Below are 15,783 nucleotides of genomic sequence, written 5' to 3' on the forward strand. Positions count from 1 at the left end.
TTCTCTGAATCGCAGCCGTGTTACTATTGTGTTGTGAATGCCGGGGAGACAGATTTAAAAACCAAAGAAGCTTTTGCCGCCGCTCCCTAGTAGTATCTTTGGAGCTCCTTCTTCGTTAGCCTGAGTTGAATTGTCCAAGGAGAAAAAATCGAAAGATGATCGTCCAAGTGTCTCTGCTCATCTCTTTCCTTCAATAAGTAAGTTGTATTTTTATTTCTCTTGTTAATTTCTAACTCCAGGAGATGATCTGTTTCTATATATTGTATTGGGTTGCCCAAGGTTTTGATTTTTAGTTTGTAGTCATAGCAGATAATGGAGGGGTGATTGGCTAATATGTGGAGGTTGACTGCAAAAGAGAGTAAATTTGTGGAAACTGCATTACAAATTTACAATCTGAGCTCAGAGTCGATGTTCGTGGCCTTTATGATTACCGCAAGCTTACTATTAACTTTGGAACGTAAGTGCACACTCTCCTTCTACTTACACTTGTCTTCTGCTTATTGATACCGTTTCCATAGCTCCAAAGCTTCAACTTTTGCTGTCTTTTGTGATAAATTTGAATGCAGATACCTCTATTCTAGTCTATAACCTATGTTAGAACGAATACTAGCATACTTGTACATTTGATCTGGGTCTGTAATGTTTTCTAAAAAGACAGCTTATATAATATTGTGTGAATTAACAGAGAATATGGTAGCTTGCAAGTTCAACTTGGTCAGACTCATGTTATGGGTTTTGTGACTACTCAGTTGGTACAACCTTACAAAGATAGACCCAACGAAGGCTCCCTATCTATCTTCACTGAATTTTCTCCAATGGCTGATCCGTCGTTTGAGCCTGGTCTCGTCCTGGGGAATCTGCAGTGGAGCTTGGACGCATTATCGACCGAGCTCTAAGGTAGAGCTTGTTTGTGATGATAATCTGTAATTGATTCAGCAAAAAAAAAAATTCTGTCTGTTTTGACTGGAGTAAGGCTTAACTGGTGAATCACTGTGTTGGTTGCAGAGAAAGCCGTGCAGTACATCGGATACTGGTCTGGTCTGTTCGCATTGATCTACACATTTTGAACAACGGAGGGTAGGTTTTATTGGCTTCATTACTTGTCTTCTCATTATTTTTCATTGAAGGTTCAAGTTTTAAAATGACCTTTAAGCATGTTTCTATTACTCACTCTTGTATAGGAACTTGGTTGATGCTTCCAATATTCCTGCTTTACCAGCTCTCGTGACGTTTAGGAGACCAGTTTGCACGGTAGGAGAGAATGGTCAAGAAGTGATCATACACCCACCAGAGGTTAGTCATATGTTTTCGGTTTAGAGAAACCTGTAAGAACTTGTTAAGTAGAAAAGGCAATTCTCAACTTCAACTGTTTGAAGAAGCAGTAATGTGTGAGAGAATGACTGTGACAGTTAATGCAAATGGCGACATATGTGCAATTCAGAAACCGGGTGAAGAAGGCTTGAGCCAGAGTGTAATCCTTCATTGTATGCGTCTTGCTTCTTCAAGAGCTGCTGCAACAACAAAGATAATTAGAAAAGAAGTAAGGTTTCTAAATCTAAATCGTTTTTCTTTTTCGGATCCAAACGATTCAACAACTGACATTTTGTTGTGCTCTGTATTCTTGGTGTAGGTTGAAGCATATAACCGTGAAAAAAGCTTAAAGAAGGTGAAGCGACATCCCACTTTGGCTAAGTCTGAAGTTTCTGGACCGACTGTAGCTGTGAAGGAGGGACATAGGAAGTCCTCTGATCAGGAAAGAGCTGCAGAGATATCTCGGGAACATGTTGAAAGGCTAGATCTTTGTGAAGAGAAACTAAGAAGCAATACGAAAGAAGAAGTTGCTACAAAACAAAAAGGATGGAGAGGTAACACTCAAAGATGCTGTCAAACCGAAGAAGAAGTGGAAAAACAAGAGCAATAAGAAAGTCCCTAAGTTGTAAAGTAGAATCCAGAACCTAGCTGAGTTGGATTGTCATGATCACTCGATTACTCTCTTCTCCCATTAATACTCAGACTAGACACGGTTTATGGTGAAAATGCATCGAGTTAGCAGTGTCCAGTGTGTTGTTAAATTTCTTTGCGGTCTTGTAACGCTATAAATGAAACGGATACGGTGAAGAAGATTCATAAAATAAGGCCCATTCTGGAGGAGGGAGCGGGGCCTCATTGAGGCAGTAATAACTAAATGGTACCGTATAGAGTATTTTACCGGTGAAAGAAGTAAATGGTAAAAAAACTAACTCAGAAACATAGGTGGTTCTCACATTATGGTCTCAATTCTCAAGTGTTATTTAAATAAACTTTAATAGATTCTGATGTATATTTAGCAAATATCGAGTTCCGTACTCTTGGCGAGGCCCTAGGCAACTAAAGGTCATGTCTCTCCTCCGCCTCCGTTCTGGCCTCTCTTTCTCCTCTCCCATCTACCAGCTCCGCCGCCAAATGTCTTCTCTCCTCTTCCAAAACCATCCAACTCCCAGCCCCGACGCCGCCTTCCCCTTCCCCATTCCGAGAGACCCTTCCTCGCCTCCCCTGAAGCTACCTACAGATATCATATCCAAGTTCGATTACACCGTCTCCCATGTTTTGGCCAAAGTTAAGGTCTTGATCAATCTGTCTAACCTCGACGCAGCCGCTGAGTACGCGCGTCTGGCTGTCTTGGCCGTTCCCAAAAGCCTTGAAGACACTAGAACCAAAGACCAAATCGCCGAGACTTGCCATCGTATCATCGGCGCAATGTGGGGGGAGAAAAGATTTGAGGAGGCATACGAGCTATTCCATTATTTTTTCAACGTTAACAAAGTAGAGCCAGACTGCCATTGCTGCAGTTACGTCATCTCTGCTCTTAGCCAGCAAGGTCGTCTTGACGAGGCTATTTTATTTTACCGCCGCACAATCCCTTACGCTCATTTTTGTCCTGATTCCAGTTCTTTGATGAACGCCTTGCTTGATGCCGGAAGAGTCGACGAAGCTTACAGTCTCTTCTTTGGCGGGCGCACGTACCCTGATTTTATTCGTGGCTTTTTGGCTCATGGGAACATCGACAAGGCTAATGGACTTTTCCAAGATCTGAAACAGGGGGGTGAGAGTTATCCAGACGATGTAGCTGAGCAATTTGAGATGTCGCAAGTGGCATACATGGAGCACTGCTTTAAGCAAGGGAAAGACGAGGAAGCCATGGAATGGTACCGTTCTCTAGTAGCCAAATACTGTTTGAAGCAAGACACGAATGATGAGCAAGGCACCGAACCTAAGTGGAGACCCAAAATTTGGGTTACGCGTGCGGACACTGTTAACACAGTCTTGCAAATTTTGCTCAAGCACGGCAAGAAGACGGAAGCTTGGTCGCTTTACGACAAGCTGTGTGGGACTTGCGACATAGAACAAAAAGAAGCGGGAGCTTCAAGAGACTTGGATCAAGAGACTCATTGTATAATGATCGGCGAGTGTTTTGAAACGGGAGAGATTAGCAAAGCAATGGAGATTACCCGGAAGGAAGCTAGGGCTGGGCATTATGGGTGTTACGAGACCCTAGTCACTAGATTGGTGAGACAGGAGATGATGACTGAGGCAGAGGAGATGTTCAATGAAATGTTCTCCGTTCGCATTCCGTTGTATTATCATATAGGGATACATCGAATAATGGTAGATGGGTTTGCTAAAGCAGGCAAATTCGATGATGCTCACCGATTTGTTAACAAGATTGCCGATATTTCTCTGGTTCACGTTTCAAGATGCCTTCACTGCCGATCACTTACTGGGCGAGATTTCCTTATCTAAGATACATGTATTTATCATATTATTATCTACGTTGGAATCAGAGTTGTACTTTGTGATCGAATTGTACCACTAATTGTTACGTTTTAATAAGATTGTGGTACTAACCATATAATTGTATTGAAATATATGTGTATCGAGCGTGGCGATGACCAAATAAACAAACTAGTCAAATCCCAAATAGGTAAAACACTTTTATAACGTTTGAAAGAAAAACAAGAAAGTTTTAACAAGAAATTATAGAGGTAATGAATTATACACCCGAGTATCAAAGCCTTTATCATAAACGCATATCAGCAAAATCAAAGGCAAGAGAAAGTGGCAACGCACTTTAGATTAGCCTCCACTGCTCGGTCCAACACTCGGAAGGCATCGTCAAATCTTGTAGCCTTACAGTAAGCATCGATCATCGTTCGATACGAAGGAATGTTAGGGATAAGGTATTGCCTAGAGGACATCTCGGCAAAGTAAGTCTCTGCTTCTGGCAACATGCTTTGCTCACAGAACCTTGCGAGTATGTTGGCGTAACATAATAGTGACTCATCATCCTCATCATTCTTAACCTTTTCAAAGGTCTTGATTGCTTCACTAACCTCTCCCAACTTGAAACACTCGTTCACCATTATATTACAAGTCTCGGAGTCGAACCCCGATGGCTGCGCATAGCGTCTCTCCAGCATTTGGTTGAACAATGTCCAAGCTTCGGTTTTCTTGCCGTACTTGAGGAAAAGTTGCAAAAGGGTATTTCCTGTTCTTGCATTCATTCTGAAATCTTTGGGCGCGAGGGTCCTGTAACACTCCATAGCTTCCTTATCATCTCCTTGCTCAAACCAAAACTCCATGAACGTGGCCTTCACGATCGCAATGTCGTTGTAGTCTCCACCAAGGAAAGAATAAACCAAGTCGAAAACGTGAGCATCTATCGGGGAGACAAGTTTCCGCTTTAGTACATCGAAGATTCTCTTGGCAGAGGTGAAGTCCCCGTCTTTCAAGTGGCCGCGAATCAAATGGTTAAGCACAGAGGAACCCACCTCCTCTTCCTTCTTCATCAATCTCTTAACGAAATGCAGAGCGCTTTGAAGTTTGTCTGCATCGACCAACCCTTTGGCCAAGTGCTGGTGAGTGTCCTCGTTTGGACGGAGGAAAGGAGCGTTTTCCAAGATGTGACCGTAGAGAGCAAATGCGTCTTCGAGTCGATTTTGATCACAGAGGGCACCGATGATGTGATTGCAGCAAGAGATGTTTGGTTTGAGGTTGAACTCGTTGAAGAAGTAATGGAAGTGGTGCAATGCGTCCTTGTAGCGCTTGGCTTTGCACATTGCGCCGATTATGGCCTCGCAGATCTCGGCGGTGACGTTTTGGCGGTGTTTAGTGAAGACGGCGTATCGCGAGAGCTCCGCCGCGTAGTCGAGATTTAACATCTTGATCATGAGCTTAACTCTGGTGTTTAGATCGGTGGCGCAGCATTCCATTTTAGCCTTCGTTGGTGGCGTCAGGGGTGGTGACGACGGATCCTTAGGTAGAGGGAAAGGGACGTCAGCTGCTGAGATAGGAGTAGAGCGAGAGAGAGACGAGACTTGGCGGTGGGGCTGGTAGATCGTAGAGGAGAAAGAGAGGGCGGAGCGAAGGCGGAGGAGAGACATGACCACCTTAGTTGCTTAATTAGGGTTCCGAGAAGAGTACGGTACTAACCGCTTCAATTATATTTTTCTTCCTTTGAAAAGTTATCATCAGACCATGAAAGTGGGATTGCTAATTTATATATAGATTAATATTAAAATTTCAAGTAAATATATTTGTTAATACTTAATACAAAGAATCCTGAAACACATTCTGCTTCTGGAAGAATGAAATCAGTCGTCTCCCAACGAACATGGTCTTTTCGTTCACCAAGGGAAGTGGTGTTAGTCAATTTCGAAGCTTTGTTTGACGAAGAAGAATCTAAATGCTTTCTCTGAGTTTGATAGGAAGGTCAAGATCAGGTTCCGTGGCTGTCAAGGCAGAGAAGTAATCATCCACCATGTCCTCTGATACTTTCTCCAAGCTCGGTGGATCCCACTGCACACCCACCAAACCTTATCGTTATTTTAATGGCTTGCTTATTTATATACACAGTGATGGGTTACTGGAATATGGTTTAACATAATACCTTCGGTACTTCGTCCTTGTCTATCAATCGAGCTCGTACTCCCTTGTCACACCCATTGAAACATTACTCATTAGTGATTCCTTACTCTGTAATTTCAAGCCTTTTCTATACTGGAAATTCACATACCTCGCAAAAATTGCCACACATTGGCCCGATAGTTCCTTGTAGCGACATTCTATACTCTCGGATTAAGCATTGGTCAAGTGTTAGAAATCTTGCTTCTCGGATCTATTGGATTCGTTTAGAGAAGCTATATAAGCAGAGAGAAGGAAATTTGTATTTTTTGAAGATGCTTACAAGCTAAGTTGATTGTGAACTTACAGATCTCAACGCCACCTTCAAAGATAACGGTGAGTTTGCTTTAAGTCTACGAAGAGTCGTAGTGCACCATGTGTCTTTTCTTCTACCAGCCTCTGTTTCCTGGCAACCCAAAACACTGTTACTTCTAGTGACTCGATGGCCATACTCTCACAATCATTTCATTTGTATAGAGCCTTACCAAAGAATCAATAATTTCTTCTACTGTGTCATGGCCGAAGCATTTGTCAAGTAAATCAATCCTACGAAAAATCAGATACAAAGCAAGGTTAAAAGCTATTATGGGAATAAAAGGAAGGATTTTTGTATCTCAAGTTTCAGGATAACAAACCTGCAAAGAACACTAGTCTTTTCTGGATGAGCAACTTCTGAATATTTTTCTAAGGATGACTCAACAACCGAAGGATCATCAGTGAGCAGCTTCTTGAGCTGTTCTTCCATTACAAGAACCTCCTGTTGTAGGAGAGCAAATCCTTATTATCAGCATCTAAGGTAATTTCAATGGAAACAGGAAAATCTCAAATTATGTAATCCAAATTACCTCACTTCTAATATAATGTGTCGCAAGGCCACATGTCAACATTTCTGCCCCACTGAGCTTTAACCCAGTCAGACCCAGATACTCCCCTGCATATACTCTATTAAAGCGTCCATCTAGGAGAGCTAATGTATACTATGAACCAGGAAGATTTATAAAGCAATCTAGGCTGAGTTGGCAGTTAATAGCCAGAATTTGTTTCCTACTTGATCAGTGATTTCTATGGTAATTGCCCAAAAAATATGGCTTTCCAGAACTGAATAACATTGTCAAATGAAAAACTTAGAGACAATTTAAGCAGTTCAAAACATATCACAAGCATACCTAAGCGACCAGGTAAGTGGGAGAGATTAAAAGAAGCACCAGCATCAGGATGAAAACCAATGATTGTTTCAGGGGTAGCAAAAATCTGCAATATCCATGACCTAGTTACTGAAATCTCCAAGAAGTTGGACATCGAAACTAAACTAGACTCCAGCTGACAGAATAACTGAAAGGAGGAAATAGATGGTGGAAGCTGGAGAAATAGCATATAGATGGAAAATTACATACAGTTCTATCAGTAGCAACACGAAATGTCCCAGGTATAGAAACTCCAGTTCCGCCTCCCATGGTAACGCCGTTAAGAATTGCCACCTGCATGCAGGGAAACTCATGGTGTCATTCTACTCATCGTGGAATGTAACATAGTTATTTCCTATTGGTTGCAGAATGATTAAAAGGTAAAGATAACTTACATGTGGCTTTAAATATGTGCCTAGCAAGTATATAAAACTATACAAACTCGAGAAAAACTCCCTAATAGCATCCGGGCTACCTACATAGATTTAAGGAGAAATAAGTGAAGCAATGAGCCGAGAATAATACATTGCGTAAATAAGATACTGGTGAATCCTCTCTAATCAGTAAGAAGGCCGTGTTTCCAACCCCAAGACAGATACCCAAAGTATGGCAAAAACTGAAAAGTGTTAGATTAACATACACCCTCCCATGCAATCTAATCTTCATGCAAAAGAACTTGTTTTTTTTTTTTTCAATTTTTATCTAGCTTCCCAGGAATCAAACATGGCAACGAATAGTGACATTTGATGTACCTCTCTTTATTAAATGGTAGAGAGACACAACATCGCCACCAGCACAAAATGCCCTTCCACTCCCCTTCAACAGTTCGAGGAGAAAATGGTTAGGAGCTTTTACACCTCTCAAAAACAAGAATTACATAAACAATAAGAAGGAGAAGCAACAAAGTGTTGCACAAAGTTACCTTCATCATCACAAATCCAATATTTGGATCTTCTTCCCAGTTCTTATAAAGTTTCTGCAACCTATATCCCTTTTCACAAGAATACACAACCAATGTCACATAATTGATGCCGCCACGAAATCACATATCCATCAAAACCAGTAATCAATGTACCAGTCAAACTACAAAACCCAAAATCTGAGAGCGAGAGACTAAAATATACAGTTCTACCACGGAATTGAAGAATCCAGCCTCGAAGAAACCACAATTGCTAGTAGCAATACAAACAGAGAAATTTAGAGAGTACCATGTGAGGGGTGAGGGCATTAAGTTGAGGTGGTCTGTTAAGAATCGCAGTACGGGAGCAGCCATTTCCTTCGACGAGAACCTAATCAAAACAATCGAACCTTAAATTCCCGAAAAGAGAAAGAGAGACTGAGCTAATTCAAAAAAAAAAAAAAAGAAAGAGAGAGTGAGCATGATTTGGAGATACACCTCCGAACCTGGTTATCGAGATCCTCGGGAGTGAGCTTAAGCGAACAGAAGCTTCTCCGATGACAAAGTCTCCATAGCTTATCTCGAACGACTCCCCCCAGCAACCCCTTCGCGTTATGCATATTTCGTTGAAAACAAAGAACTCTTTACTCTGATTTGGTAAAATTAAAAATGGCGGATCGTATCCGTGTCGTGGCGAGTTTATCGGCTCCTCCGATCCCACGAGGCAAGACACTCTAAGCCAGAAAGAGGTTTCTGACTCACTCTGATGACGTCTCTAGGCATGTCAATCGGGCTAGCCTGGCCCGGCCCGGCCCGAAACTCGTAAAGCCCTCATATATGTGAGTCCGGCCCGAAAAATTTCCGAGCCTATATTTCAAAGCCCGGCCCGGCCCTAACAGGGCTACAGGGCTTTTCGGGCTTTTTTGGGCTTTATTTACCGATAAAAAAATCAATTTCTAAGTTCATAATAGTTTTTTAAAAACTATATTTAAAAGTCTACTATAAAAATAATGCATCAAATTTTAAATAACTTATCAATATTCAATAAAACTAACTTAATTTAAGAGAAAAAAATAAAAGCCAAATAAACTATTTACACTTTAACCCAATAAAACATGGAACTAAAATACTTTAAAGTATAAGATAGAGTGAAATTTTAATAGATATTTTGATGATTTCAAAATCATGATACTTATATATATTTAGTTTTAGCTTTGTATAAAGATTTTAAAAGTAATAAGTAAGACTAGTAAGTAAATATAAAAACTATAACATTAATCAAATCTTTTAATCAAAATAAAATATTCAAAAAATTCAAAATATATTTGTATAAGGGCTTTTCGGGCCGGCCCGAGCCCGACCGGGCTAAGCCCAAAAAACCCTTTAGCCCGAATGGGCTTAGCCCAAAATGCCCGTTTTTTTCTGAACATATATATTTAAACCCGAGCCCTATGTTTTTCAGGGCCGGGCCAAACTAGCCCGCGGGCTTTAACCCTAATTGACATGCCTAGACGTCTCTCGTATTGGGGCTGATGGGCCGATCCAAACATATATTTAGTTCTTATTATGGCTGATGGGCCGATCCAAACTTAAATTTAGACCACTGGGCTTTCTGGTTACCAGGTCGTCTTAATAATATTATATTTACCATAATCTCCTTACATTTTTTTGGGTGTTACTTTCTTAACCCGTCTGTTTGTAAATTTCTAACAAAACCCTAACCGTAATATTTCACATTGGTCAGCCTCCCAAATAAAAGCAACGTCGTCGTCTGCCTGACGTAATGCCTTTTTTTTTTTAATTCGGTTAACGAAAGCAAAGGGGACCTGTTTGGGTAAAAACAAAAAACAAAAATTCAATTCAATGTGATGTATGCAACTATGCATTAATAAAAGGATTAGAATTGTGATGCGGTACGGTCACATGTTTATCACTTGTTTATAGCCGAAACAGTGTTAGTGGCTAAAAAGAAACTTAAAAAAAAAAAAGAAGAGAGAAAGGACGAACGCATTTGAGTGGCAGAGAAAGAAGGTGGCAGCTTTTTTTTTTGTTTTTAGTTTTTTTTCTTATATATCATTTGGTCCAAAAGAGGAAACAAGACAAAGGACTAAAACGCATTCATTTCTCCTGAATATGAATCTCAGCAATATATGTGGGATCGATGTGCGTGACACTGCTTTGCTTGTGACTTCAAATTTCATATCATTCGTTGTATACATATATTCACACATATATATTTGAACTGCACACGGTGAGACCATGAACAGCTATAAATACGGATGAGGCCGGCCGTGATTAGATTCTTTTCGATCTCAGTGTTAATCTGAAGCAATCTCTCGATCGATCGCCACGCTAATTTCTCATTGTTATTCAGTACTCTATATATGTTTCTGTATAAAAATTTGTAGTCCTCGTCAAATAGTCTTTTTCAACTACTAAACTGTTTGTGACTCCTCTACTAATCTTATAATACAACAACGCTTTTCGTTAATGTTGTGCAACGATATATCTATTTGATGATTGAATTATTGATATTCCTCTTACCTACTACTAACGTTGGCAACTTACAAATATTTACTAGAGAGACATGAAACATCCACAGCATTCAAATCATGTAAATATTAATGTATGACGTAGTTCTTACATGTCTTTATAAGAACTTGATCCGCTAAACACATCTCAAAACTATGAAAGCATAAACACTAACTTCAAAAACAAAAGAAAGCATTTTCAGCATAAGAAAACAATGTAAATTAACTAGCTTGTATGCGGCTTTTGAATAGTGTCATCATCATATGATAAAAATAAGCTCAAAAATAATCATTCAACCAAAGAGAAGATTTCTGTTGTCATAAACATACTTAATTTATTTCAAACACTAGAGCACTCTAGCACAGCATAACTATGACATATATATAAAACTCCGATCCGCAGGTAAATTACATTGCTTCTCAAACCATAAAAACATCTATATAATATAACCCTAGCTAGTTATATATATATATCTTACATACATACATGTGTCTTATTATCCCAAATCCTACTTAACTCTCCATAAGATTAAAACTGTTTTGTTGTTGTTGTTGTTGTTGTTGTTACTCTTAAATATGAGAAACATGGATCCTAACACATAACATCCTTGAGAAGCTTGTACCTGCGAGTGGCTGGTCTAGGAGAAGGCACGCCGGTTTTACCCTTGTCCGCTGCTGGAGGAATAGTGTTACTACTACTACCAGTGGTTTGGTTGATCTCTTGCTGTTTGATTTGGTGGGCTGAAGAGTATTCCGAGCGGTAGGATCTCTTAGTAGTACTGGATCCACCATTAAGACCGTGTTTTGCTCCGGTTCGACTCTTTGCTTCACACTGACACCAATCGCAGATCTTGATTGGATCATCTTGCTCTCTGTAATAGCTACTACAGTACCTGCAAGGTATCAAAGATTTATGATCATGATAATTGATGATTGATGGTACGATAATGTATGTATCATGTAGTTGTTGAGATAGCTGTCGTAATTTGGTATGCAAAATATACTCACCCTATATATATACATAATATATAGAAAAAAATATGCATGTTAGCGATTGATTTGAGGTATGAATGATGATGGTGATGATCATCAGCAGCTAAAATAGAAAAAGAGCACGTGGCACGCGATCTCACCGACAACTGCGATCTAAATCCACTCTTTTAAGTTGTTAAGATATAGATATGCATATGATTGATGATGATAAGTAAAGACAGTAGACACATATGGTATAAGAGAAACATTAAGGTAAGGTATAGACAGAAATAAATGTGTGAAAGAATTAAGAAAAGAAGAGAGACATACGAGTGTTGAAAGCGATGAAGGCACTTGGAGCAGTGAAAGAGCTTGTCGAAGAAACCAACATCACCACACATGCAACACACTCTTCTTTCGAGATCCACCATTTTTTTTTTCCCAGACGGAGAGAATATGAAGGGAGAGGAGGAGGAGATGGAGAGTGAATGAGAAAGGGAGAGAGAGAGAGAGAGAAGAAGAAGAAGAATTGATTCTACAAAGAGAGGAGAAATATATATATAAAAATGGGGGTGTGTATTTATTAAAAAGAAAAAAAAGACTAGTATATTAATATTCGCAAAGTCGGTCCATAAGAGAAATAATAATAATAATTTTTACAAAATCAAGGAAAATATTATAATGAATAATAGTATATAAATGAAATAGCGTAATAAGGCAGGTAGAGAGAGAGACCGCGCAGGTTGCTTTGCAGTCGTTTTCAGTTGGAGGGGAGCTTTTGGGGAGGTGGAAAGAAAGAAGAGGAGAAGAAACAAAGAGAACCTTAAATTATTATAATAAAAAAATTTAAAAAAAATATGAATCGAATTATTAAATGACTAGTTTACCCTTTTGTGTCTGTGTTATTTGGTCTCATCGTGGAAGCCTGTTTCTGTCTTTTCTCAAATTGGCAAAACTTGTGGGATGTCATATCTTTTGATTTTATCTCTCTCTCCGTCTACGTAGAGAGCGTGATAGATACTCCCTCTTCCTTTTTGTTAGAGGAAGAAGCAATACTTCTTTTAAGGGCTCACAATTTTCTTTGTATAACATATATAAATAGCCATGTTTTTTTCTAAAACTAATTTATAACCTCAAAACTATAAAAGAAAAACAAAACTGTCGTAGTAGTTGGCGAAAGGAAAATCTGATCTCATCGTGAAAGTATCATCATATGATAGTTACAAAGTTATAAAAGAAAGTTCAATATGCTTTTCTATTTCATGTTTGTTTGTTTTATAAAAGAGAATCCACTTTTTATCATCTACTACTCTACATACATATATATATATATATATATATGCACTCTCACACGATAATGAATTTTAAAGAAAGACTAGTCAACTCATTCAACTTCTCGTGCGTTACATTAATTTCTCAAATAGACTTCTATCGAATCCTAAGTCCTTTTGATAACTTTTATTTTCTATCATAGCCTCTATTATAGAGAGGTCTAGAAAATAAATGTGACTTGATGAAACTTTTCTTTTAGCATAATATATAGTACGCGACATTAATTTACTCACATGATCCTAATATCATAAACTTTTTTAAAAAAAATTTCTTCGTCGTCCCTGCATGATCAGATAAACTTATCGTGTTTGAGTTGCATCATCACACCATTTCAAGAACTCTCTTATTGTTATAAAATCTATAGGGCGAGGGAATAAACTACACATTTATATATACATCATGCACCATTTTACATGTAAAAACCGTGTGCCATGGATTATATATATATATGGATGATGAAAAGTTGGAAACCATACTTATCTAGGTCGTTTATGAATGTAATTGGTTCTTTGTTTGGAAATTTATAAATTAATACACACGATGGTTTGGTGTAGTAAGTCGACAAAGTGGATTCCATATTTATTTATATTTACATTCGGAAAAATGTATGTAAATATCATATGCATGGTAACACATGTTGATAGAAAAAGAAATTAGCCAATTCGAGAATCATGCTATAATAATGCCAGTCAACTCTGACAACATTTTCTTCCCAATAAGTTTCACGCGACAAACACAAGAACTCATCTAACGTGTTTGTACGTACAATAAGCAAAAATATATATATATATATCATAAAAGTACCCTTCAACAGTCTTCAGACGTATAGTTTATTTTCTAGGTATAGTCTCAGACGTAGCATCTTATTTGATATTGATGATAATCAAAAGAGAAAATTAAATGTAGACTTGCTAACAAGATGTAATTAACTAAGTCTTAACTAGAGAACATCGTCTTTTTGAAATTTCTATTGCGTAGTTGAAAATAATAACTGATCTCACTTAGTTACATATATAGTTTCACATCTAGCTTTTTAAGCATTTGCCAACAACTTATAACAAATCTCTCGTAAAGAGTCATAACTAGAATAATCATCATATAATTAAACAATTTTCTACATTAGTTAAGAGATAATGATATAGTTTATCTGGTTTTATAGTCAATTATATGGTCTGAGTTCATATGTAGTGTTCAAGCACAAAGCGATTAAATTTTCATGACATTTTTGTAAATAAACAGTTGAAGAATATACACGACCCAAAGTATCTATTCAATTCAATAAAGCCAATGAAAGAGTCACTTTCAACTGTACGTTTAATTATCACACAACAGTGATCATGGTGAATATCGAATTGGAAAGTATATATATATTATACAAAAACCCTCACATGTGCTAGATTTTAAAATACATTGAACAGAGAACAATATGTAGAGAAAGAAAGTAGTAATTAAGGAATATTCATTCATAAACCCTGACGTCTTTAAAAAGGAGAGGCTATGGCTATGGCTACATACATGTATGTGAATGTGAAAGAAGAAAGCCATAATGAATCATATATGGATAAGTAAGAAATGAAATGGAGAGAGAAAGGGATCTGTTCCATGCATCGTAATATCTATCTTCCAATGCGTTCCTCTTTAAGGGGACCATTTCTCTCTGAACACCCTTTTTTTTTTCTTGTCCATTTATCTCAACCTTACACGCGTCCGGGTCAAAATATCTCTCTCTCAGCTTTTTCATTAATTAGCGTTGTGTTAACGGCAAGTTATACTACAAGTCACAGAGCGTGTGTTCCACTCTCTCCGTGGCTCAAATCGCCGATGAAGGTGTAATGGGTCCGGCCATATTGTAAGCGACCGTTCACCAGAAATCCTTTTTTGTGGGTCTCAGTCTCACATCCACGATCCACCTGTCACCATCTCCGTCCTTCACGCATTTAACATTTAAACACCACCATCGAATCCTGTCTTAGATATTTTCTAGAATATCAGAAGTAGAGAAATTCTAGATTTAATCAAACCTTAATTAACCTAAACTAACATGATTCGACTTTTGATAACCAGCATCTAATCAACCTGCAGAACATCAGTAAGTATATTATTAGTGGATTGGGACACGACGTACAAAGGTTGATTAATTCAGCAAAATTTTGTATTCAAAGCAACAACAAAAAAAAGGTTATTATAACAAGAAGCTATGTACAAATATATATACGTAAATTATTCTATATGCAGTATCAATGATGCATTATATATGGACGTTGAATTTTTACTTTCATCTAACGTAAAAAATCAATACATATTTTCGTATTTGTAAATTCTAATTGGGATAATGATTTGGAACAAAATTAGACTTCGCAGCACACGTTTCTAAAATCGAATACACTGACTGCGGCATTTTGCTTTCATCCATAATGAATGGGTTGTTGTGGTTTATACTTATAGATATAGATACGACGGCCCAATTTCAAAAGGTTTGGCTTTGCCGGAGATTTCCGACGCACCGTAACATTCATATGGCAGCATATACGACGCCGTACGTAGTTTCTGTCTTATGTCCGACACATATTCTGTGCTAAACAATGTACCCAAGTGGTGGTTGTCGCATCCTATTGGAGACTAGGCCCCACGGCCCATAATTCATAATACAAACAGAAGCCCATTCCACCTCATCTTCTCTCACTAGCTTATTGTCTTCAAAAACTGTTGATCTTGACGTGTAGATAATAAAAACGAAAGAAGGAAACAAACAAAAACGAAAAATAGCTTGCGTGGCTAAATCATTGACCTTAGCTTATTACTTCATCACTGGGACACAACAAGTCTTTAGCTTCAACGTCCACGAAGTTAATGAAATATTCTGTTCTTATTGGATTACGTACGGTGGTCTCGTGTTTACACCTAGCTTAAACGAAAAAAAAAACAT

General features: G+C 38.3%; 5 protein-coding genes across 6 annotated transcripts; 2 read left to right on the forward strand and 3 right to left on the reverse strand.

Moving 5' to 3' along the window:
- Positions 1-312: 312 nt before the first annotated feature.
- Positions 313-2,135, forward strand: LOC17885254 (exosome complex component RRP45B). The gene is given in 9 exon segments (XM_023782809.1): positions 313-378; positions 381-457; positions 686-842; positions 845-897; positions 1,006-1,077; positions 1,182-1,304; positions 1,342-1,540; positions 1,631-1,852; positions 1,854-2,135. Coding segments are annotated over 9 exon segments (1,056 nt in total). The 3' UTR covers positions 1,941-2,135.
- A 241-nt stretch (positions 2,136-2,376) lies between these two features.
- Positions 2,377-3,780, forward strand: LOC17885714 (pentatricopeptide repeat-containing protein At3g60980, mitochondrial). Its single transcript, XM_006292700.1, has one exon. It carries the CDS (start codon positions 2,377-2,379, stop codon positions 3,778-3,780), a length of 1,404 nt encoding a protein of 467 aa, XP_006292762.1.
- A 299-nt stretch (positions 3,781-4,079) lies between these two features.
- Positions 4,080-5,420, reverse strand: LOC111830667 (pentatricopeptide repeat-containing protein At1g10270-like). Its single transcript, XM_023783198.1, has one exon. The coding sequence runs from the start codon at positions 5,418-5,420 to the stop codon at positions 4,080-4,082; it is 1,341 nt and encodes a 446-aa protein (XP_023638966.1).
- Positions 5,421-5,526: 106 nt separating this feature from the next.
- Positions 5,527-8,660, reverse strand: LOC17886660 (3-hydroxyisobutyryl-CoA hydrolase-like protein 1, mitochondrial). Of its 2 annotated transcripts, none has more exons than XM_006291192.2 (14): positions 8,529-8,660; positions 8,333-8,413; positions 8,047-8,115; positions 7,877-7,940; positions 7,520-7,599; positions 7,335-7,418; positions 7,107-7,191; positions 6,786-6,871; positions 6,576-6,697; positions 6,426-6,486; positions 6,248-6,346; positions 6,053-6,154; positions 5,927-5,968; positions 5,527-5,835 (listed from the first exon to the last, which is right to left on the reverse strand). In XM_006291192.2, exons 1-14 carry the CDS (start codon positions 8,640-8,642, stop codon positions 5,719-5,721), a joined length of 1,206 nt encoding a protein of 401 aa, XP_006291254.1. In that variant the 5' UTR covers positions 8,643-8,660; the 3' UTR covers positions 5,527-5,718. The 2 variants fall into 2 exon arrangements, with proteins under 2 accessions (XP_006291254.1, XP_023638421.1); XM_023782653.1 differs by having other exon boundaries at positions 8,521-8,619.
- Positions 8,661-10,818: 2,158 nt separating this feature from the next.
- On the reverse strand, positions 10,819-12,021 carry LOC17887173. The gene is made up of 2 exons (XM_006293232.2): positions 11,856-12,021; positions 10,819-11,446 (listed from the first exon to the last, which is right to left on the reverse strand). The coding sequence occupies exons 1-2, from the start codon at positions 11,954-11,956 to the stop codon at positions 11,146-11,148; spliced, it is 402 nt and encodes a 133-aa protein (XP_006293294.1). The 5' UTR covers positions 11,957-12,021; the 3' UTR covers positions 10,819-11,145.
- Positions 12,022-15,783: the final 3,762 nt, after the last annotated feature.

This window comes from Capsella rubella, unplaced genomic scaffold (genome assembly GCF_000375325.1).
Source record: "Capsella rubella cultivar Monte Gargano unplaced genomic scaffold, Caprub1_0 scaffold_5, whole genome shotgun sequence".
Classification (NCBI taxonomy): Eukaryota; Viridiplantae; Streptophyta; class Magnoliopsida; order Brassicales; family Brassicaceae; genus Capsella; species Capsella rubella.